This window comes from Myotis lucifugus, unplaced genomic scaffold (assembly GCF_000147115.1).
Source record: "Myotis lucifugus unplaced genomic scaffold, Myoluc2.0 scaffold_93, whole genome shotgun sequence".
Lineage (NCBI taxonomy): Eukaryota > Metazoa > Chordata > Mammalia > Chiroptera > Vespertilionidae > Myotis > Myotis lucifugus.
In genome coordinates, this window is record NW_005871141.1 from 4,024,875 (window position 1) to 4,048,889 (window position 24,015).

At 47.3% G+C, this 24,015-nt stretch overlaps 1 protein-coding gene across 1 annotated transcript in view; it reads left to right on the plus strand.

The window, feature by feature from the left end:
* The window catches only part of CDH2 (cadherin 2), a 170,894-nt gene that overhangs the window by 119,502 nt on the left and 27,377 nt on the right, over positions 1 to 24,015 (plus strand). The window contains exons 4-10 of the mRNA XM_006091684.2: positions 1,588 to 1,734; positions 3,397 to 3,552; positions 7,026 to 7,170; positions 8,832 to 9,004; positions 18,192 to 18,329; positions 19,486 to 19,671; positions 21,848 to 22,138. Coding sequence (XP_006091746.1) covers positions 1,588 to 1,734; positions 3,397 to 3,552; positions 7,026 to 7,170; positions 8,832 to 9,004; positions 18,192 to 18,329; positions 19,486 to 19,671; positions 21,848 to 22,138 — 1,236 coding nt within the window. The remainder of the gene's footprint in view (positions 1 to 1,587; positions 1,735 to 3,396; positions 3,553 to 7,025; positions 7,171 to 8,831; positions 9,005 to 18,191; positions 18,330 to 19,485; positions 19,672 to 21,847; positions 22,139 to 24,015) is intronic.

Consider the following 24,015-nt stretch of genomic DNA (forward strand, 5'->3'; position numbering starts at 1 on the left):
GATTCATTTCCAACAGAGGACAGTCCGGTTCAATTCGACAAAAATGTATCGAGCACTTACTTTGGATAAGTCCCCATGTTAAGAAATGTAAATAAGATCTAATAATTTCCTCAGTACAGTTATGATTCCATTCTTCATTCGAATATTCTACTTCTTTGAGTTAATTGGAGACCAATCTGAGGGGATTCCACACTCATATATTCTGGTTTATGATTTTGTAAACTGTGACTTGTACATTTTCTGTATTTATGGTATTGAGAAAGATAAGAGGACACACATTCATTTCTGGTATTTAATGGTAAAGGCGATATGCCCACTAGTAATCAAATACGAATAAATATATAGGAGGGAAAATATGTATCATTTTTCTTTGAGGCCAGCGTCCGGCTCTCATTATGTGGAGCGTAATCAGTGAAACGATTAACTGTTGAAGGGGAACCATGCCGTTAGGGTAATAGAAAGTGAGCAACTGGTAACGAATCGAGTGAAAAGTTGCTTTTATTGTTGATGGTACGAAGTGTCCCAGCAAACCAGCTTGGATATTTCCACTGGAGCCGCAAGGGCTAATGGGCACAGTGGCCACAGATACACGGAGAAACAGAGGAAAACGCTGGCACCCGCAGAGATTAATGCCCTGTGTGCAAAGTGGGCCAGTTGCAGCATCCATCCCGGCTGACATAGGTTTAGAATAATTACAGCATTAATCCTGTGCGATTTAATAGGGTCATAAATATCTGAGACATTCCTTAGCAGGACGAATTAAAATTCTCTCGGAATTCAAATTATATTGTCGCACATCAAGATCTAAATTTAATGTACAGTAGCGCATTACCTGAGCTGCGGTTTACACTAATGAGAAATATATAAAAGGATCTGTTACATTTGCCTCCATATTAACTGCTATCTAAGGTGGTTTGTAGAAATTGCAGACAGTTTACACAGCTGGGCCACATAATAAATTGTTTGGAATTCAGTTTTCCAATGAACAGTTTAGCCTGAAAATTTTACAGTGCTTTTTATTATTACTTTTTAAAGATTTTAAAATTGAGTTAGAGAGAGAGAGAGAGGGAGAAACATCGATGTGAGAGTGAGACATTGAATGGCTGCCTCCTGCACGCCCCCTGCTGGGGATGGAGCCCACAGCCAGGACATGTGCTTCTCCTGGAATCGAACCAGCAACCCCTCGGTGCACAGAATGACCCCCAACTAGCGGAGCCACGCGGACCAGGGCTTCTTATGTTCATAGGGGGCACGAGGAAAGGGCCTCTCCAGACTTCCATTCTTTTTTTAAAAATATATTTTATTGATTTCTTACAGAGAGGAAGGGAGAGGGATAGAGAGTCAGAAACATCGACCAGCTGCCTCCTGCACACTCCCTACTGGGGATGTGCCTGCAACCAAGGTAGATGCCCTTGACCGGAATCGAACCTGCCCTTCCACTGAGCCAAACCGGTTAGGGCCGGACTTCTATTCTTGTTGGTAATGAACTGTGATGCCTACACTTCCAGGTACTCCTTGACACTGATGAACTTTCAGAAAGTGTTTCTCCTGGTAATCAGGAATGTCTTCTTGTGTTTCAATGCAAAGGGGCCACAAGAAATTGAAGAAATAGTGTTCCCACGCCTGCCGGCCCGGAGCGATGGGCGCCTGCAGAGGCAGAAGAGAGACTGGGTCATCCCTCCGATCAACCTGCCCGAGAACTCGCGAGGCCCGTTCCCGCAGGAGCTCGTCCGGGTGGGTGGCGCGGTTCTCGCTGTCTCGGTGGCGGGGGCAGGTGTGTGTGAGGAGCGCGTTGGTCTGCTTTTCACACGGCGGAGTTTCGGGCGCACATCTGCTAAAAATATTTTCTATAGATGCGATGTCTTACGTTGTCCGGAGCCTCTTCTCGTTTTGACTGTCACCTCGGAGGGTGGTCTGTAGGTGGAGCTCCCTGTAGCTCCTGAGTCCGTGGAGGGAAAGTTTGTTCGGTGTGTGCAGACAGAAGCCCCAGCTGACTCCAGCGCCATTCGCACCATCACCCCCTCTGCCATGAAGCACATGCACCTCAGCTCCCCTGACCGAGCTGCCCTCCCCACCATGGTCTTTGCCCCCTACGGAGAGCGTGGGGGCCAAAGGAAAAAATAAAGGGCGATGGTTGCTAAAAATGCCAGCACTGAGTGCATTGGAGGGTTTTTAAAAGGAAAAAAATGACCTCTGATACCATTAACAGAATCCCAGGGGCGTGCAAAAATACAGGCTTTCACCTCTGAGGAGTCCGTGTTGTTAGTTCCTCTAAATGCATACCATCAGATGTGGGGGGGGGGGGGGCGGCGCGGGGTGGAAATTACAGACAGTTCTGTGTGTTCAGCCAAATTAGCAACCTGTTGTTTATCACAAAAGGAAAATAAGAGAAAATCGTTGTGTTTTCATTTTTGAGAAAATAAGTGTTTCTGTAGATGATTGATTTAGCATTCCAGTACATACCTACTGAGAGCTGTGTTTTTTAATAAGTCATTTTCTGGGTTGTATGTGCTATTTTATTGCACATTACAATTCAGTTGAACAGCGAATGACATAACCCTAAGTAATGGTGTTCCTTATTTTTCTACTTTAATGGAGAAGGAGAAAAAATAATTGTGCCTTACCTTTAAAAGGTAAACTAGATTCTGTTTTTGGGTCAAGCGTATGTACCTAATGCCCGCGTGTCTCTTACTGTCACCGCCCGCAGGCCTGCGCTCCTGCCCTTTGTCCGCACGCTCCCTCCTCCCTTTCTGTAGCCTCAGCCACGGTGACTCAGATATAAACTTCCTTTTCCTGGGAGTCGTGGTCTTTGGAGGAGAAGGAAGTGAGTCCATGAGTATAATTCTGGAGAGTATGGAAATATATTTTAAAATCACGTGTATGATTTGTTGTCAATAGGAGTTTGCGTGTAAAAGTGCCACCTGAGAAGGATATGGAAATCTCATTGCCAGGCTCCACCATAATCCTAGTGCTCCCCAGCAAGACTTTTCACGCTCTAAACGATGGCTTCTTACCCTAACGGAGGCCAGAAGTAAACCGTGTTTTCCCATGAAGTTGTCATTTGGGTGATATTCTAACCTGCAGGTTCCCAGGGTAGAGTCCGATGCTGCTTAAAAGCCGACGCTCCTTCGTGTTGACGTTTGGCGCTGCTTCCAGGGAATGTGCTGTTAGATGTTAACATCGACCCCGTCTTTGGGGTGATAGGGGGGTCTCTCTTTTTGAAGTCTGTTGCCAAGAAAGCAGGACAAGGGACAGGCCTGGGAGCAGTGCCCTGGTTTTCCGGGAGGTGATGGTGTAGGTTTGTAACTGCAAAAGGGCATGAGGTGTGGCAGCCGTGTCTCAGGTAATGAGCTCACTTGGTCTCACCTCTAATGTGATTGTCTTCTTGACCCTCAGATCCGGTCCGACAGAGATAAAAACCTCTCCCTGCGGTACAGCGTCACTGGGCCCGGCGCTGACCAGCCTCCGACTGGCATCTTCATTATCAACCCCATCTCCGGGCAGCTGTCCGTGACCAAGCCCCTGGATCGAGAGCAGATAGCCCGCTTTCACGTAAGATTTCTGCTGATGTCCTATATATGAAGTCTTCTCTGTGTGAGCTGAGGGTGACCTGCGCCTCTCATATCATTTAACAATCCTCCTATATAATAAAAGGCTAATATGCAAATCGACCAAACGGCAAAACAAATGGTTGCTATGTCATGTGCTGACCACCAGGGGGCAGACGCTCAATGCAGGAGCTTCCCCCTGGTGGTCAGTGCGCTCCCTCAGAGGGAGCGCCGCTCAGCTAGAAGCCAGGCTCACGGCGGGTGAGCGCAGCAGCGGTGGCTTAGGCAGGGAGCGGGCCTAAGTGGGGGGGTGCAGGCTGGGCTGAAGGCCCCCCCCAAGTGCACGAATTTCGTGCACCAGGCCTCTAGTATGTATATATTTGTGTTGACTTCAGAGAGGAAGGTAGAGGGAGAGAGAGATAGAAACATCAATGATGAGAGAGAATCATTGATCGGCTGACTCCTGCATGCCCCATGCTAGGGATTGAGCCCACAACCCGGGCATGTGCCCTGCCTGGGAATTGAACCGTGACCTCCTGGTTCATAGGTCCACACTCAGCCACTAAGCCACACCGGCCAGGCTCATACCCATCTTAAAGCTTTGCTTCTGAGAGTTCTAAGATGGGAAATGTGCTTGGAGCCTTTTCCATGTCCTTTCATGATGGTGTTATCTTCATGGGATGGATGAATACTCCTGGTTAAAGAGCAAGAGGTACGGAAGACGGGAGTGGAATCGCCCCAAATTGCGTGACCCTGTACTCGAGGTTGCCTGCTTCCAGATCCGTGGCCAAGGCCTTCTGAGAACAGGTGTGCCCATGGGGTCAACACCGTGCGTGGGAATGTGGAGAGACCACAACGTTTTTAATAGCTGGATAGGATGCCTTGAACGTACAGCCTGCAGTTTTAAAACAGGTTCTTACTGATAGACATCTGCGCTTGGTGCTTGCACTGTGTCTGTTCCTCTGGCTTCGTTATTACCACTAAACAGAGACCTAGAACGTGGATCGCGCGCTTTTGTTCTGTCGTCTGTTGGCAGTGTTCCCTCCAGGGAGGTGGCCGTGTTAGTCCTCCGGGGAATGGAGATCTCTCCTTTCCTCATAGCCGTGCTAACACTGGGTTTCACCAGTCGGCCAGGATGAGCAATCTTTTCTTAGATGTTGTAACTAATTATGTTTCTTATGTTAATTCTTGTTCGTTATTGTTCTGTGCTTTTATTTTCTTACTGAGTTATAACCGCCTTTTGCATATGGTGATACATTCATATTTTTGAATACATGCAGGGTGGGGCAAAAGAAGGCGTACAGTCGTGAGTATGCGCAACACGGAATTCATTCTTGTATTATCCTATCTAATAGAAGAGTAATATGCAAATTGACCATCACCCCAACACACAAGATGGCCGGCAGGGGAGGGCAGTTGGGGAGGGCAGTTGGGAGGGACCAGGCCTGCAAGAAGGGCAGTTGGGGGTGATCAGGCCTGCAGGGGAGGGCAGGCAGGTGAGCGGTTGGGAGCCAGCAGTCCTGGATTGAGAGAGGGGTCCCAGATTGGAGAGGGTGCAGGCTGGGCTGAGGGACACCCCCTCCCCCCGTGCACAAATTTCATGCACCGGGCCTCTAGTTCTTTATTAATTGTTGAGTTCTTTTCCATCCAAACAATTGTAAACCTACTTTTGCCCCATCCTGTATATATTTGAAACTGATTTTCCTAACTTAGAAATAACGCTGGGTTGAATGTTTTAAGATGCAAGAATTACCTAATATGAAAATGTGAGTTCCAGGAACTTGTTTCTGTTTTTTTCTGGTCATACTTGTACATTTTCCTGGAACAGGATTTCAGCAATTTTTTCATGAGTTTAAATATAGAAGCCTAAATTGATCTTTGTTACTTCTTTAATTTCCACATGAACAACTAAAACTTTTGATGAAATTACTATTTTTTAGAGGAATACGTGCATGTTGCAAAAACTTTTCAAATAACATAGAAATAAAACTTTTCAAATAATACAGTATTAATAAGAAAGTGAAAACAATTTGTAATCCTAGTTTGTAAACTAACTTATTTTAAACACATTGATGTTCTCTTATAAGATGTTTTGCTGTAGATAAATTCATAAATGTTTTCTTTCGAAATTAGAACCATTCTCGGAAACTAGCCTTTGCCACTTTGCTATCATAAGATTTAACATCTTTTCATGTCAGTAAAAATTATTTATTTGCCCTAGCTGGTTTTGCTCAGTGAATAGAGCGCCAGCCTGTGGACTGAAGGGTCCCGGGTTCAATTCTATTCCGGTCAAGGGCACATGCTTGGGTTGCGGGCTCGATCCCCAATAGGGGCTGTGCAAGAGGCAGCTGATCAATGATTCTCTCTCATCGTTGATGTTTCTCTCTCTCTCTCCCGTCCTCTCTGAAATCAATAAAAATATATATATTTTAAAAATTACTTACTTAAATCAAGCATGTCAAACTTGTGTTGGGCCCGCCAGCCTTGAGTTTGACATGCGTGATTTAAATAATTTTGATTGCTCCAAATTATGTTGTTGAATGAGTGTAACATAAACTTGACACCTATTGGTGGATATTTGTTTCGTGTATTAAGTAACCTCTAAATCAGAAAGGGTATGCTGGTGCTTCTTTAACTTGGTAAAGCATATCCCACAGAAAGCAGCTGCCAGCATCATCCTTAATGGTAGAATCATGAAAGCATTCCCGTTAAAAATAAACAATTCCATCGAATGCTACAGGGCTGGTGCAAAGAATGAAATGGGTCTCTGTGTGCCAGGTGAAAAGATTTTGAAGATATTCTTCCAAGAGTAGCTGTGCGATTATATTTGTTTAAAAAGAAAAAAAGAAAAGAAAAAATATCTAGAACACCTACAAAACGAAGGACTTGAGCTTGAGAGAAGAACAACTGTTATGTATTCATGTACTTCAGGGTTTCTGAGTGCCTTTTGCAGTTATAAAAACCAAACCTAGTGTGAAAATTCCCTCTGCACACAATTCTTCCCGGGTTCCCTCCTGTCCCCTTGGTCTACGTGAGTGCTCTGTGCCAGGAGCAGCTTTTTAATTCCCCTGAATCATCAGGATGGTTTAGCAAAGGGATTTGGGCGCGGAATGTTACTGGCCTTGAACGTGGGCTCTGCCAGCGCACACAGCGGTGCGACTCGGGCTTTTTTGGGGCTTGATTTTTCTCTTCCAAATGCTGGTCCCTTCTGCCTCCGTCTTTTGTATTTGGATTAAATGAGTCAAATCCATAAAACTGGGAGCACAGTGCCTGGCGGGGCGTCACTGTGGGCCTGGGGCCGCTACATCGATGCTGGCTGGGTGGAGCTCTGCTGACAGATGTTGCTGGAAGAGTTGCTTCTGTTCTCCTGCTGCTCGGTGCCTGGGTGCCGGTGGGTAGCCTGGTGAGGGTGAATTTTATCTTCTCACCTGAGACATGAACCTGCCCACTAGTCCCGTGTTCTGATGGCTTTTGCAGCTGCGGGCCCACGCGGTGGACATCAACGGGAACCAAGTGGAGAACCCCATCGACATCGTCATCAACGTCATCGACATGAACGACAACCGCCCTGAGTTCCTGCACCAGGTCTGGAACGGGACGGTGCCCGAGGGCTCGAAGCCGGGTGAGTGTGTGCGGGTCCCGGGGCGGGCACCACAGAGAGGCCAGGGAAGTTGGTGCCTGGGGGCCTTGGAGTGGCGTTTTCTTTCGTCCCTAATGCTTTTGGGGGGAAAGGAAGGTCGCTTTGGGGAAAGCTGATAGGAGAGAGAAAACGGGAAACTGTCATTCTACTTTGCACTATGATTTTCCCACCTTTGATAAAGTAGACCACGTATCTGCGTCTATAGCGTCGAATCCATAGGGGGACCCTTCATGCTCGGGCCAGGGCAGCTAGAAAGTGGGCACCAGCACCCAGGGCCTCTGCCCAGGAAGTACAGAGTGTATCATATTAGTCACAGCAGCAGCCAAGGGGCAGTTGGAGAGTCCAAAAGGGACTTGGGCCTGGTCAGCGTGGCTTGGTGGTTGAGCATCGACCTAGGAACCAGGAGGTCACAGCTTGATTGCCAATCAGGGCACGTGCCAGGTTGTGGGCTGGATCCCCAGTGTGGGGAATGCAGGAGGCAGCCGATCCATGATTCTCTCTCATCATTGATGTTTCTCTCTCTCTCTCCCTCTCCCTTCCTCTCTGAAATCAATAAAAATATATTAAAATAATAATAATAATAAAATGTACTTGGTGTTTCTGGGACCAGCTGATGTGGTAAGCCCAAACGCGGAGAGGGCCTGGGTGACGCTGCCACCCTAGATCATGTCCTTTTGGGGGACTCCCAAGTCTCCCGCTGCTCTCTCTGCTCATCCATTACCGTTCCTCCAGCTGGTTTGGACTTATTTGATCCCAGTGCTTTGTAGATTTCCCTTCGAAATGTCTAATATTTGACATTTCGAAGTCCCTTGAGGTTGTTGCAACATTCCTTTAATCTCTAAGGAAATAATGAGCCGCAATGCCAACCCCTGTGCAATGTACCAAAACAGTAACGCATGGAGGGGTCCCTGATGACCCGGCCAGTGGAGCGTTTGTCATTAGGCACCAGCTCACTTTCCCAAGTGACTGAGGCCATGGGAGGCTCGCGCTCAGCATCTCATTCCCGATGCGACTGCATAACAAGAAAATGGGTCAGTGGGCAGGAACCAGTGGCCACAATACATGTCGCTAATGGCATCCATCTCACGTGTTAGTTGCCTTCTTTATAAATGAAGGTCTGAAGTGATCATTTACTTAATCTACAGTGAATTTGTCTTCAAAGTTATGGAAAAATTGATTCTTTATAAATGTATAAATGTTTTATAATTTTTCTTTCAAGTAATGGTTTATATTTTATATTTTTTAAAGTGAGTACTCTTGTGGCCTGGCTGGCGTGACTCGGTGGTTGAGCATCAACCTATGAACCAGGAGGTCACACCTGGTCAGGGCACATGCCTGGATTGTGGCTCGATCCCCAGTAGGGGGTGTGTAGGAGGCAGCCAAATCGATGATTCTCTCTATCATTGATGTCTCTATCTCTCTCTGCTTCTCCCTCCCTTCCTCTCTGGAATCAATAAAACTATTTAAAATAATAATAATAATAGAGTACTCTTCTTAGTAGTAGTGTTTTTAATCAAGTCTGTGATGAAATGCCTGCTTTGGGAAAGTGGAATTGAGGTTGAACGCAGGGGCAAGCAGGCCTGCTGCTGGGGAGGCGCTGAAGTGAAGGCCGGCCGCTCACCCTCCGTGTGTGCTGTGTCCAGGAACGTATGTGATGACAGTCACGGCCATCGACGCGGATGATCCCAACACCCAGAACGGGATGCTGCGGTACAGAATCCTGTCGCAGGCCCCCAGCACCCCCTCGCCCAACATGTTCACCATCAACAATGAGACGGGGGACATCATCACCGTGGCAGCCGGACTCGATCGCGAGGTAAGCCGACCACAGCTGTCTTTCCGTTCGTTTTTAACCTTACAGGTGCCCAGTATGACATGCAGTTCATCTCCAGGTTACAACACACCCACAGTGTTACTCATGGTTTATTTCCACTCAGAAAGCTCTTGGAGTGGCATTGTCTTTCGTCCCTAATGCGTTTGGGGGGAAAGGAAGGTAGCTTTTGGGGGGAAAGGAGGGTAGCTTCGGGGAAACCTGATAGGAGAGAGAAAACGGGAAAATTTCATTCTACTTTGCATCATGATGTCCCGCCTTTGATAAAGTAGACCACGTGCCTGCGTCTATAGCGTCGAATCCATAGGGGGGTCCTTCATGCTTGGGCCAGGGCAGCTAGAAAGTGGGGATGCGTTTCTTCTGCACAACTTCCAGTTGGTTAAATGATACATGTCCACAGGAGGAACCCTTGCTAGTCGGACATGGTTAGTCTGTGTAACACTCAGTGTGGAAATCGACTAAGTTAATGAGATGCCTCTGGTGGTTAAACGTTTGTTTTGAACAAGTGGAATTGGACACCTCTGGCACCTAATTTTTAAAATCGTCAGCATTTTCTTGATCTGGCCTTGTAGTTGGTTTTTGTGAGGAATTAAACTAAAAACCACGCCCAGATCACGTGTGTCGACAGTTAAGAGAAGGATGAGCATCCACATGTTTAAGAAGCTACAGATGACATGCGTGTGGTCAGGCTTTGGCCGCCTCTTGGAGAGCCTGGTGCAGGGCAGGGGATAGTATCTCCCGGGTTAGCAATGGCCCCTAGGCTCGGAGGGTACTTTATGTAACAGGTGTGAACATGGGTAGCTGCCTTCATTCTACTAACCAGCCTTTCAAGTTATAAACGGAGGGAAGCACTGTTGTGGGTCGCGTTTTGTTGAAGAGGCAGAGCAGTCGGCGGTTTTGGAATATCGTGGAGGGATGGCTATTTGGGTTCATTGCAGATGGTCGCTCACTGCGACAGACCCTGACCCACCGAACTCCACACACCTCTGTGTTTCTCTTCATGGGCTCCCTTCCACCAGGAATGCCTTTACCTTCTCGACCTTGAACACTCTTTCTTCGTGTTCCAATCTAAGCCCTACTTCTGTTCTTTTCTGAAATCTCCAGCCCTAATGAACCTTTTACACCTTTTCTCTATTCTGTTCTTAAGAAATTCTCAAGGTCATTCCTGACCATCAGTAATCAGTGTATGAGTGAACTATCCAAGTGCCGACTTAGGATCCATGTTTTGTAGATTTCTGGCCGAGCCAGCGTTTATAATGATGAGACCTCATGTTCTGTACATCAGAAGGAAACGTTACAGCTACCATAGTAAATATCATGGACCAGGATTTTAGGAGTTGGTTTTTATGGTACTTTATTTGCCTTAGCGGCATTCATCTGAATTGGACCAAAGAAAACTTGACTATTGTGATTAATTGTATGTGAAAGATAGTGCTAGAAGCATTTTAATAAAGTAATATGAGCCAATCAAGATTGCTTTATTCACAACTGAGCTCAGAGTCTTACTTGGGAGTTAGGTGTATGTTTTTATTTCATTGTACATCTTGACTTCCTGGTGTCAATGATTCTTTCTGTTCTAGGAATGTTTTATCTTAGAGATTGTTGAAATGCAGTTTTTACAATAGTCCTTTTAGTTTAGTGATATGCCCAACATGGATGTCTTCTCACCTTTTCCATTATTATGTTAAATACTCTGTTTTTTAAAAATATATTTTTCTTGATTTCAGAGAGAAAGGGAGAGGGAGAGAGAGAGAGAAACATCAAAGATGAGTGAGAATCACTGATCGGCTGCCTCCTTCACCCCCCACACTGGGGATGGAGCCCGAAACCTGGGCATGTGCCCTGACGGGGAATCGAACCAGGACCTCCTGGTTCATAGGTAGACGCTCAACCACTGAGCCATACCAGCTGGGCATGAAATACTATTCTTAAATTCACAAATGCTGTATTTTTATATGATAATGTGGAATATTTTTATATTCTCTCGTGAGGGCCAGTTGGTTCACATACTAAGTGTGTGTAACTCGTCTCCCAGTCCCAGTATTTCTCCTTCACTCACACGTCCCTGTTGCAGCACAGACACGGCTTCCTCCTGTCTCCATACAACAGTGTCCCTGTCCCCTGGAGCCTGGCTGTGTTGAGGCAAGAAAGAGGGAGGCGTAGAGAAGTGAGCTTAGTCTTGCTGAAGCAGACCAGCCGCCTTTAAAGAGCAGAGCGACTGAGTTCGGTTTAGAGGACGAAGCTCTGAAGCCAGACCATGATGGGGGTGAGTCTGCCTCCAGCGGACAGACACAGCCGTGCCCCACCCCCTGAAACGCAGGCGGAAATGGACGGGGACCGTGGGACCCTGGGTTAGACGGTATGAACAATAGCTTCTTGATAGCAGGATTATCAAACACAACAACCAGTTAGTAAGGAAAATTATGGAAAGCCTTCATTTTCCAAAAGCCGTTTAACGGAGGAAAAATGTCTCTCTCTCAGTTCATGGCAGTTCTGCCTGAAGCCAGGAAGGAATTGCTCTGAGGGCCTCGCGCCTCTTTTATTTCTATGAGAACTCGAGGTTCCCTTTTCATTAGAAGTAATTTCAGTGATCATTCTCCCAGGAGATTATGGCACCTGGAAGCGATGGAACTTCTGGCCATTAAATAGGAAGGGTCCGCTTTCCATTTCCCTTGAATCTCCAGGTTTAAAGGCACAAAGTCTTCAGGTTTTGCCGACCTAAGGCTCTGCCCCCCACACCCCAGGGCTGGGGGCTTCATGTCCACCTGACTCCCCACATCCCTTGGGGTGCGATTCTGGCATTTCCTCCTCTCCTCCACCCCCCTCCTTGTGCCTGTCTCCCGACCACTGAGGACTCCCCCTCCGCTTCCCTTGAATCCTGACTCTGCCTGTGTCAGGCTGTTTGACCTTGAATGTCTGAACCTGAACCCTTCACTCCCACATCTGTACGTGGGGTAATGACCGGCCTCCCGCCTGGGAGGGCTGCGAGGGTTATGCCACGCGAAGCAGGCAGCCTCAGGGCGTGCCCAGTGAGTACTGGGGGGTCCCCGGCCGCCCTGCATCGCCCCAGCATCTGCTGGCTGAGCCCATTACTCTTCTCCTTACACATTTCTCCTGGCAAAGAGGGAATTCTACTTCCTGTATTCCCAGCCGTCAATGCACCTCCATATTCAGTCACCAGGTTCCTCTCACATTACCCAACATGCCTCGGGCCTCCATGCCTCCCCCAGGCTTTGAGGACTGGCTCAGGGGGCCCGTGAAAGGTTCTCGAATCACTTCTTCCTACTTTCACTGCAGTTGCATCTGCAGAGTTGGTTCCGTGATGCAGTCATATCTGTCTCCATCACTGTGGACAGCAAGGCCACGCTGGGTTCGTTCATCATGCATTCAAGTCCAGGCTACACTGCCTGACATCTAGTAGATGCTCGCTAAGTGTTTGCCAAACGAATGGCTGGATGTCCCCACTCTTCACGCACGTCTGTCTCTCGAGCTCAGTGTTTGAGAGTGTGGAACACGAGTATCGTCACTTTAATTGCTGGACAGGGAGCCTCTAGAGAAAACCAGAGACCACACGTCTTCCAGGTGCTACTCGGTCGAGTAGAGGCTGCAGGAGGATGAGGATCGTATTGCGTTTATTTTTACAGTTAGAGATCCGGCTACTTTTTTTTATTTATGGAACTTCTACAATAAATTAAGGTGTTTTTAAAGGGGGCAATGTCAACATGAGTATGAAGTGACTCATGGCACAGAGTTGGGAAGATGGTATGTGAGTCACCGTGGTTTGGGAAACAGTGAGCTGGTTTATGCTCCCAGCATGTGTTTAATGAATAAATGATAGGCAGCCATGAAGGAGAAGGTGGCTTGTCTGAGACCGGAAATGATTTTTGTTATATCACACAAGGCCCAGGTTTTCTCCTCTGTTCATCCAACCACACGTTCAAAAGCAGCAGGTTAGCGAGTGACAGGCGTCGGTGAGGATGTGGGAAGAGGGAAGCCTGGGTGTGAACTGGTGCAGCCCCTCGAAAACACAGGACGGGGTTCTCAGAATATTAAAAACACGACCACGCATGACCTGGAAACCCCACTTCCGGGTTCTGACCTGAAGAAATACAGTACACGAATTTGAAAAGGTAGATACGAATCTCATTATAGCATTATTTACAACAGCCAAGACGGGGAAGCAGCCTAAGTTTCCATCAACAGATGAATGGGGAAAGAGGATGTGTTATAGGCAGCGTGGGGCAAAGGTAGGTTTACATAAGAGTATGCGAAATAGAGGTTATCGTATTATCATTTATTCATCGTATTATTTTCCATATGAACAACTAAAAGCCTACTTTTGCCCCATCTTGTGTGTGTGTGTGTGTGTGTGTGTGTATAACATGAAATATTAGTCATATAAAAGACTTAAATCTTGTCATTTGTGATAACATGAACGGACCTCGATGCTGTTATGCTAAGTGAAATAGAGAAAGACAAACACCACATGATTTCACTTACATGTGGACTCTGAAAAAAACAACCAATCAAATGACGAAACAAAACAAAAGTGAAACAGACTCATAGGTACAGAGAACAAACTGATGGTTGCCAGGGGGTGAGGTGGACAGGGTAGTGGACAAAACAGGTGACGGGGAATGAGACGTACACACTTCCAGGTATGAACTAAGGAAGTCACAGGGAGGTGACGTACAGTATACGGAACGTATAGCCAATAATATAACAACTCCGTATGGTTACTAGACTTACCACAGTGATCACTTGGTAAAGTATACAGATGTCAAATCACTTAGTTGTACACCTAAAACTAATGTGATATTGTATATCAACTGTACTGTAATTTGAAAAAGAAATAAAAAGCATATGCATCGCTTGGCTTGCTCTGTGGGGCATGGTGTAAGCCAAGGACATACACTGACAAAACGAGGGCCTGGGAAGGAGTGAGTGTATGTGCATAGCAGGAGGGCAGGCCTGTGGTGCTAACAGCCAGATAAACGGAAATAACGCTAGAGGTGTGTCCGAGTAGCCAAGGACTTCAGACATCATCCCTGAGGTGAATTAAGCTTCCTTTTGGTCAAGCTCAGCGTGAAGGCCAGGCTGTGCTAGGCCAGGGTTTCTCACCCTTGGCCCTGTTGACATACGGGCTGGCTAGATCTTTGTTAGGGGCCTGGGATGTTTAGCAGCCTCTCTAGACCAGTGATGGCGAACCTATGACAACGCGTGTCAGAGGTGACACGCGAACTCATTTTTTTGGTTGATTTTTCTTTGTTAAATGGCATTTAAATATATAAAATAAATGTCAAAAATATAAATCTTTGTTTTACTATGGTTGCAAATATCAAAACATTTCTATATGTGACACGGCACCAGAGTTAAGTTAGGGTTTTTCAAAATGCTGACACGCGGAGCTCAAAAGGTTCGCCATCGCTGCTCTAGACTGTCTATCCATTAGATGTCAGTAACACCCCTTAGTTTTGATAATCAGAAATGTCCCAGGAGGTCCCCTGGGCAGGGGTGGGGAGGGCAGAATCGCCTCAGCTGAGAACCACCGGTTTGGGCAGAAGGAATTGCCAAAGGCAGTGGCCTATACGCAGTGGCATGGAATCACGATAAGCATTTGAAAATAAACGCAGAAAGCTCAAGGTGTGGGGTCAGCAGGTGAGAGGTGCTAGCCTTGGCGAGGTAGGTAAGACAGAGAAGGAAGGATGGTCGGCAGGTGCATGAGTTCATCCCTTCTAGAATGGGGAGGGAGGAAATGTGTTCTTTTTTAAATTTATCTTTATTGTTAAAAGTGTTCCAGATGCCCCCCTTTTTCCTCACCATTGAGCCCCTTCTCCCCACTCCCGCTCCCTCCCAGGCCTTCATCACAGCACTCTTGCCTGTGTCCATGGGTTATGCATCTCTGCATACTAGAGGCCCGGTGCACGAAATCCGTGCAAGTGTAGGCCTTCCTTCCCAGGCTGCCAGCCCTGGCTTCCCTCTGGCTCCCGGGACCCGGGCTTCCCTCACAGCCCCAGCTTCCTCCGGAAGGTCCTCTGGTCTAAATAGCATATTACGCTTTTATTATTATGGATAAGTTCTTTGGTTAATCTTGTCTCACTCACCCCCTCTGAGATTTGACAGTCCGTTCCATGCTTCCCTGTCTCTGGATCTGTTTTGCTTGTCAGTTTATTTTGTTCATTAGACCCCACATATGTGAGATCCTGTGATGGTTGTCTCTCTCTGGCTGGCTGATGTCACTCAGCACACAGGAAGCGTTTCTAAGCAGTCCCCTCGGTCAGAGGGGGACTCAGAGTGGGAAGTCAGACCCTTAGGGCATCGAAACGTCAGTCATACAGGGCCAGACGCCCAGTGACCGAGCCAGGCCGGGCGCTCTGAACAGCGTGGGTGTTGGAACACAACCAGTAGCGCCTTCCTTATGGAATGAAAGAGCATTTTACCGGCCAGGCGTCTGAAAATGGGGGTGGCGTTGTTTTCCAAGCCATTTCTTGGTTTGAAGAGACACTGTGTTTTAGAAATAAGTGTCCTTTTATAACTCAGAGATTTCAAGACTCGCTTGAAGCAATAGGAAATTCCAAGTCTTAGCTCCTGATCCCATTGTTTCAGCTACATGGGTAATTGCATATAACATGCGTATGTAATTTTAAAGGTCTTTGTAGAGTAGACAGTAACAAAGAACTGTGTCTCCATATAATATCTGTGTCGGTTTTTTATCTTTTTTTAAAAAAATAAAAGCTCCATTAAAAAAAATTTTTTTTAAATGTTCATCAATTTCTGCGAACAGAGCTAACAAATGGGATTTCTATTTTCACTATTTCTGGCGGGGAGGCTCACCTGAGCACCTATAAACGTCTCTCCTAACCGTGAGGTGTCACGCTGGAAGGGTGCTCTTGATTGGGAAAGGGAGTCATTGAGAATCCTCGCTTGCATTAGCATTATGGGAGGTGTTATGAGTTAAAACTTAAAATGGCTCAACCAGCACTATCCCTTTCTTTTTTTAATTTTAGAAAGTACGATTTTTATTTTTTAGGAAGACAAAATAAACTGAAATAACTGTGAGCGATTGACATCTGGGTGGACAGAGACTGAGAGGCGCATGTGTGAGGTTGGTTTGCCCTCCTGCTCTTCGCTATTCCCCGCCCTTCTAACCCACAGCTGAATCGGAAGCTGCAGTGTGTGCTGTCCTGGCCCCGCTCCAGACACCCCCAAGTGCGGCCATTCATAATGTGGGTTATATTTAGAATCAGGGAGAGCTGCACTTTGCAGTGGCGGTTTATTTGGGTTTGAAGGAGTGAGTTCTGTTGTGCAGAATGTCTTAACATTTATGAAAACAGCCTATGTTTTTATCTGCGCCCATTTCCACAGGGATTTCCCATGATTTGAGATACTCGTTGGGGTTAGATTTTCCGCATATGAATTTGCCAGCTCGTGCTACAGACTTCTGAGACAAGCTCCGCATTTTCTCTCTGGTCAACACAGCTGAGCTGGGCGGCCCTCTACAGATTCCAGCAGAATTGGAAAGCAGCGATGCCCATTTGATAATAATCGCCTGTGTGTAGATGTAGCCATATCCGCTGTAGGTCTCTGGGCACAATGAGTATTATGTCCAAAGAGCAATATGTCAAGTATACATAGATGAGATACCTACTGTGTTCCAGGACTAAGAATATAAACATAAAATCCTTTAATTAGGTTTTGCCTTCATTTAAGAATGTAATCATTCTATTTACAAAGTATTCCCAAGAAATGTATGCACACTTTAATAACTGATAGCTCAGTTTTGAAAATGAAATTCATTGTAATCATTGTTAAATAATTAAAATACATTCAATTAAATTATTGTGAAATCTCTTAGCTTGCATAAGCATTATGGTGAGGTATTACCGATTAAGTAAACTTAACACCTCACCAATTACATGACTGCCTTTATAATTATTCAAAGTGTGTGTATACATTTTTTGGGGGGACACCCTATAGTTGAGAATAACAAGTATGAATTGGAATTGGAGAAAATATTGTATCAACCCTGTTGTAATAGAATGAATACATATAAGAAAAAATGCCCACAAACATGTAAGCATATGTAATAATTGTGAATGTACATAGGATCAACTTGCTCAATAAAATGAGGTACCGTTGTTGATTCATCAGATTGGCAAACATTAAAGATGGAAAATATCCTAGTTTGCCAAGGGGTTGAGGAGTTGGTTTGAACACAGTTGATGAGGGTAATATTTCAGTGGCCAGTTTGTAAGTATGCATCAAATTTGTTGATATGCCTACTTTTTGACTCAGCAAACCCACCTAAATAAAAAAATCTATACTAATAAAAGGGTAATATGCTAATTAGACCAGATAGACTGGATGTCTTCCAGACGTCCTTCTGGACAAAGCCACAGTGGCGAGGTTGAGGCAGAGGTGGTTAGGGGCGATCAGGCTGGCAGGGGAGAGCGGTTAGGGGCAATCAGGCCAGCAAGGGAGCAGTTAGGGGCGATCAGGCAGGCAGGCAGAGGGGTTGGGGCAATCAGGCAGGTAGGCAGGGGTAGTTAGGGGTGATCAGGCTGGCAGGCAGAGTGGATAGGGGCGATCAGGCAGGCAGGCAAGCGGTTAGGAGCCAGCGTTTCCGGATTGCGAGAGGGATGTCCCACATTGGAGAGGGTGCAGGCCCGGCTGAGGGACCCCCCCCTCCTGTGCGTGAATTTTGTGCACCGGGCCTCTAGTAATATATAAAAGGAAAGCATATATACTTTGTGAATTACATATGCTTTCTTCTCCCTCTCAAGATTCTTTATTGTCTCTAGTCCCCTAAACTGGGTAGAAATTAACATGTGATAAAATAAATGAGACCCGTGGACTTGAGGGCTGATCACAGTGCACTTGGATATTGAGAAGTTCCGAGGAGAAGGGAAGGCAGAGCCCGGCTGGCAGTGTCTGCTTAGCTGTGAGTTCAATACACCTTCCCATGAGCAGAGATGAAATGCACGGTTCAGTCTCCAGACAGAGACCAGACCCACACTTGGCCAGTTAAAGCGACTCCATCGGGGAATCTCGGTGTGTTGCTCGGAATGAACGATGCTATGCTAGTCGTGTGGCGTGAAGAGCCATTTACAGAACAACTGTCACGTCTTCTTGAGGAGCTGGTTTTATTTATGTGGCCTCTGTCTCCTTTTAGAAAGTGCACCAGTACACGTTAATCATCCAGGCCACCGACACGGAAGGCAGCCCCACCTACGGCCTCTCCAACACGGCCACGGCCGTCATCACGGTGACCGACGTCAACGACAACCCCCCGGAGTTCACTGCCATGTCCGTAAGTGCCAAGGCCACGCAGACCCTGGGCCCCGCGGGCGCCCCTGAGAGGCGGCGTCCTGAGTGACACGTGTGTTAGTAGAGGTGGGACTTGCTCAGCCTCATTGTAGACTGGCTACTGACTCCAACATTTCCTGCCCCTTGAACCAGGTTTCCAGTGCGGCACCAAAGGGATTTTTTCTCTTTTGGTCGCCAAGTCCGCTGATTAGGTCAGTGGTCGGCAAACTCGTTAGTCAACAGGCCAAATATAAACAGTACGATGATTGAAATTTTTTTTGAGAGCCAAATTTTTTAAACTTAGACTATATAGGTAGGTACATTATTATTAACTTAATTGGGGTACTCCTAAGCTGGCCTTTGCTAAAAACGTCCTCAATCTGATTGAGGTACGTTCGCTGAGGTCGACCCCTTCCAACTTCCCCATCCACACTCGTCTTGTGTACTTGTTTCGTCTATCTCCTTTCGTTCATCCTCTCTATATGTCCAAACCATCTCAACATACCTTTCTCAATCCTCGACACTACATCTTCTCTAACTCCACAACGTTCCCTAAAATTAACTTAATAAACTTTACTTAAAGTTTTAAGTCAACTTCACACTGTACGTGCGCGCCCGCACATGGTATTTTGTGGAAGAGCCACACTCAAGGGGCCAAAGAGCCGCATGTGGCTCGCGAGCCGTGGTTTGCCGACCATGGGATTAGGTTGTTAAAATATGCTGCCTCGGAGGCACGCTCCCCCCAAAACTGTGCTGTTAAAACAAAACACTTACGCATGTGTTCAGGTACACGGATGACATGACCGATGTTTACGGCTTCATCCGCATTAGTGGTCATCTCTAGTGGAAAAGTGGGTCCCTCAGACACATCCTGTCCTACCTCCCGTCCATCACCCCAACACCCAGTGGATGCTCATTTTAATATTCATGAAACTGTGACGTCCCTCGGAAAATAACTGACTGCTGGCGAACATCCTGTTATTTTTAAAGTCGGACGGAGCTGCTGTGATTGCCTGTGTCACGCTGAGTGGGGATCGTAGAGATCGGATGGGCCCGTCGGTCAGGGTGGTGGTCCCCGCAGCCAGTCTGACTGTGGTCCCGGAGACACGCTGTCCGGCCTGGCCCCGCCACTCCTCTCACCGAGCCTTCCTTCCTGGCAGTTCTATGGCGAGGTCCCCGAGAACAGGGTGGATGTCATCGTCGCCAACCTGACCGTGACCGACAAGGACCAGCCACACACGCCGTCCTGGAACGCCGTGTACAGAATCAGCGGCGGGGACCCCACCGGCCGCTTCGCCATTCAGACCGACCCCAACAGCAACGACGGCCTGGTCACCGTGGTGAAGGTGAGCGGGGGGAGCTTGGGCCGCGGACCCCACAGCCTCTCTGGTGGCCAGGATCCCCCTGTGTTTTTTACTCAGTCTTGTGACTTCCCTTCAAGCGTCACTAACTCTGGGATGAATGCATTTGGAGAGGCCGCATGTTGTTTTGTAATTGTTGTTGAGGCCAACGTAGGTTTTGCCACATCATCTCTGGAGTCTGGTTGTTCTTAAATGAGTTTGGACGGTGTTCATCCGGAGGCAGGACCGCCCTCAGCCGTGTTGCCGTGAGTGTGGTTGTGAGCGTGACGTGTGGCGGCCCGAAGTTTGGGTCCCGTGGGTGGCGATGGGGAACGTGGCCCCACACCCTGTTCTTATGCCTCCAGGTCGTTACTAGGTCCAGGCTCAGGGGACAAACCAGGAAATGCCACAGAAGTAAAGTGGGGTGAGCAGGCAAGAAGAGGGTCCACGCTTTCAAAAGGTTTTGAAGTTGCATTGCCGTTTTTAAATGCTGTTTTCAAGGCTCGAAGAAAGTGGTTCTTCTGATCCTTAATTGCCCCCTTCCCCCCTCCCCCCCAAAAAAAGCCCACGCGCTGGAAGTAAAGAGATGTTAACTCCAAGTATAATAACTAGGCAGCGCTAATCAATGCAAAAGCTCTTAAAGTGGAACATCTTCCATTTGCCCACCCGGAGAAGAGATCAGCTCCCGGCCTCCTATCCCATGACTCCTGACGTGTAAGGAAAACCCCAGCGTTGGCCGTCCCGGTGCGTGTCAGCCGCCAGGGATTTCCCGTGTGCGAGTAGAACGGGCATTTCCCCCAGGAGCTGGGGTTGGACGTCTGTGATCACACGGTAGTGATCCCCAGCACGGGCCCAGAATGTGACTGTCTGGGTTCTAGCCCCAGTTCTGCCCTGGGTGGGGTGTGACCATGGTGAGTTCTTACCTGTAAGCCTCAGACTCCAAGCAGAAAGTGGGAACGGTAACAGCTCCCACCTGGGTCCCAGTGCCGTTCTGAGGGGTAAGGAAGCCTCACGCCCAGGAGCGCCCACACTGTGTGTGCCGGAGCCTCAGGGCGCGTCAGGCCAGGGGGGTTCCACGTGGCTCACGAAATCGCTCAGACGAATTCTGTCTGTCTCGCTGGCTCCTCTGCTGTCTTATGTACCGTCGTTGAGAAAGGGAAGTTGAATGGGGAGTTCAGAAAAGCTGTGGTTTGTGAAGAGTTGGAGGCGGTCCACCTTGAGAAGTGGGTGTGGTTCGTGCTAAGACGCTGGTCTTCACTCCAGCTTTGCTCTCGATCATTCTTAGAGGAGCACGAAGCTCCCCCAGCTCTGTCCATGTTGCCCCCCAGCGGGGCGAGAGAGATGTCTGACTGCCTGCGCCCACTGGCAGGTGGTCAGTACAAGTAGGAATCGCAGTCCAGGCTGGTCCCTGGACTCCTGGCGACGTTCCTGTTGACAGGAGGGTTCACGGAGCTTCGGAAGTTAATGTTTACACGGAGGGTTACGTGGGCCTTGCCTCTCTCTAGAGTGCTGTTCTGAGATTTGGGTTTTCACAGATCAGGAAAATACCCACAATTCCTCGAAAACAACCAGAGTTTTTGTTTGCTAAGCAAGAAAAGAAAACCAAAAAACACTTTTCTGCTTATAAGCACTATTGTTTTTTAAGTGTAAATGTGCATATACTTTAAAATGTATATATCAGAGTACGATTGAACTTCCCAATGGGGCGACTTTAGCTTCATGAAAAAATGAAAATTTTCTGGGTATGGTTGATTTTTCTTTATCGCAAACCGGACAAAGCTCCCTACAGAGGGACAGACAGCCTTCCCACCAGAGTTTGAGGACAACCCGGACCATCTCAGGTGATCTGTGTATGGAGTATTTTTGAGCAAACTTACTGTTTTTAAAAATAATCAAGTCTTTAGATGTAGCTGAGTAATTCAGTCATTACACTAGTAATGTGTGTTATTTTGTGACCATCAATCTTTGAAGGACCCAAGGTTTATAAACATCTCAGCTAAATTGTGAACACTGTTTCCATCACTGGCCATGCGGAATGCATGTTTTCCAGAAATCTGAGAAACAGCTGTGGCAGAGCGAATGAAAAAGGAATGTTTTGGGAAAGGCGTTGATAGAAGGATACACTACAGAATGAATTTATTATTTCCCACCAAACTATGGTTCCCTTTTTTTTTCTCCCCAGCCAATCGACTTTGAGACAAACAGGATGTTCGTCCTCACTGTTGCTGCGGAAAATCAAGTGCCATTAGCCAAGGGCATTCAGCACCCACCTCAGTCGACGGCAACCGTGTCTGTGACCGTCATTGATGTGAATGAAAACCCTTATTTTGTCCCAAATCCCAAGATCATTCGCCAAGAAGAAGGCCTTCATGCCGGGACCATGCTGACAACGTTTACCGCTCAGGACCCGGATCGATACATGCAGCAGAGTATTAGGTACCCGATGCCATTGATGCTGTTCTTACCATTTCCAGTATGTTCTGGGCTGTGCGTAAAAGGGATCACTTGAGTCAGAAATTTCCCCTGGAACCAAAACGAGTTATTACAAGAGTATTTTTAATTCTGTGATGAAGTTTCCTCAGTAGATCGGTGAATATAGCCCATTGGAAACGTAAGAATGGATCAATTCCAGTCTCATTGGAAGAAAATGTTCTCTGGCTCCTTTCCTCTTTTAAAATATCTAGACCAGTGATGGCGAACCTTTTGAGCTCGGCGTGTCAGCATTTTGAAAAACCCCAACTTAACTCTGGTGCCGTGTCACATATAGAAATTTTTTGATATTTGCAACCATAGTAAAACAAAGACTTATATTTTTGATATTTATTTTATATATTTAAATGCCATTTAACAAAGAAAAATCAACCAAAAAAATGAGTTCACGTGTCACCTCTGACACGCGTGTCATAGGTTCGCCATCACTGATCTATACTAATAAAAGGGTAATATGCTAATTAGACCAGACATCCTCCGGACATCTTTTGGACGTCCTTCCGGACAAAGCCATGGTGGTGGGGGCGGGGGCCGAGGCAGAGGCGGTTAGGAGCGATCAGGCTGGCAGGGGAGTGGTTAGGGAGCGATCAGGCCGGCAGGGGAGCAATTGGGAGATGAGGCCGGCAGGCAGAGGAGGTTAGGGGCGATCACCTCGGCAGGCAGAGGCAGTTAGAGGCTATCAGGCTGGCGGGGGAGCAGTTAGGGGCATCAGGGTGGCAGGCAGAGGTGGTTAGGGGTGATCAGGCAGGCAGCCAGGCGAGTGGTTACGAGCCAGCGGTCCCGGATTGCGAGAGAGATATCTGACTGCCGGTTTAGGCCCGATCCCTGTGGGCAGTCGGACATCCCCCAAGGGGTCCCAGATTGGAGAGGGTGCAGGCCGGGCTGAGGAACCACTCCTGTGCATGAATTTCATGCACCGGGCCTCTAGTCTATAATAATAAAAGCATAGTATGCTAATTAGACTGGGAAGCCAAACGACCTTCCAGATGTCCTTCTGGATGAGCTTCTGGATGAAGCTGGGGCTGAGAAGGCCGAGCCCCTTGCATGAATTTCGTGCCTCGGGCCTCTACTTTACTAATAGTTTAGCTGGTGCTTTCATTCCAAAATCACAGAAAGCTGCCACTGTAAGCAAACGGGTGACACTCAGAAGCTCATGACAATTGTCTCTCCTCCATACATCAGGGAGGAAACTCATGCGAAACCAGGAGGAGAAAGCTCATTGTTTCCATCCTTCACCTGGACAGTATGTGTAGGACTTACACCGTGTATCTGTAGAGCAGCGGTTCTCAACCTTGGCTGCACATTAGAATCACCTGGGAATCTTTGTAAAATCCGTGATTTCTGGGCCTCGTCCTCCGGAAACGATGTCTCATTATTATACGAGGACGTTCAGACAGAAATCCTTTTATCCCCACAGGGCCGGAGCAGGCGGCTCACTGCGCGTCATACCCTGGAATGGAAGGAAAGAAAAGCAATAAACTTACTTCTCTAAACCAGCAAGTGCCGGCAATAAATTCACACTCAAATCACAACGTAAGTGCTCGAACTAAGGACTAACATTTTTCTATATAAAAAAGAGGAAGTTTGTCTCACCTCTCATGCATTGGGCATCAAAAAACGACTACCTCCTGGCCGGCCTGGCTCGAGTTGACGCTTTGAACTATGGAACCAGTAGTTCCGGTTCAATTCCTGGGTCTGGCACCAGCCCGGGTTGTGGCCCCGACCCCCAGTAGGGGGGGCGTGCAAGAAGGGAGCCGAGCCATGAAAGCATTTTTGATTATTGGTTGCTTCTTGCGCTCTTTTAGCCTGTCGTTACCTCCTTGAAATCCGAACGATTGTTTTTTTTTCAAAAAAAGAAAA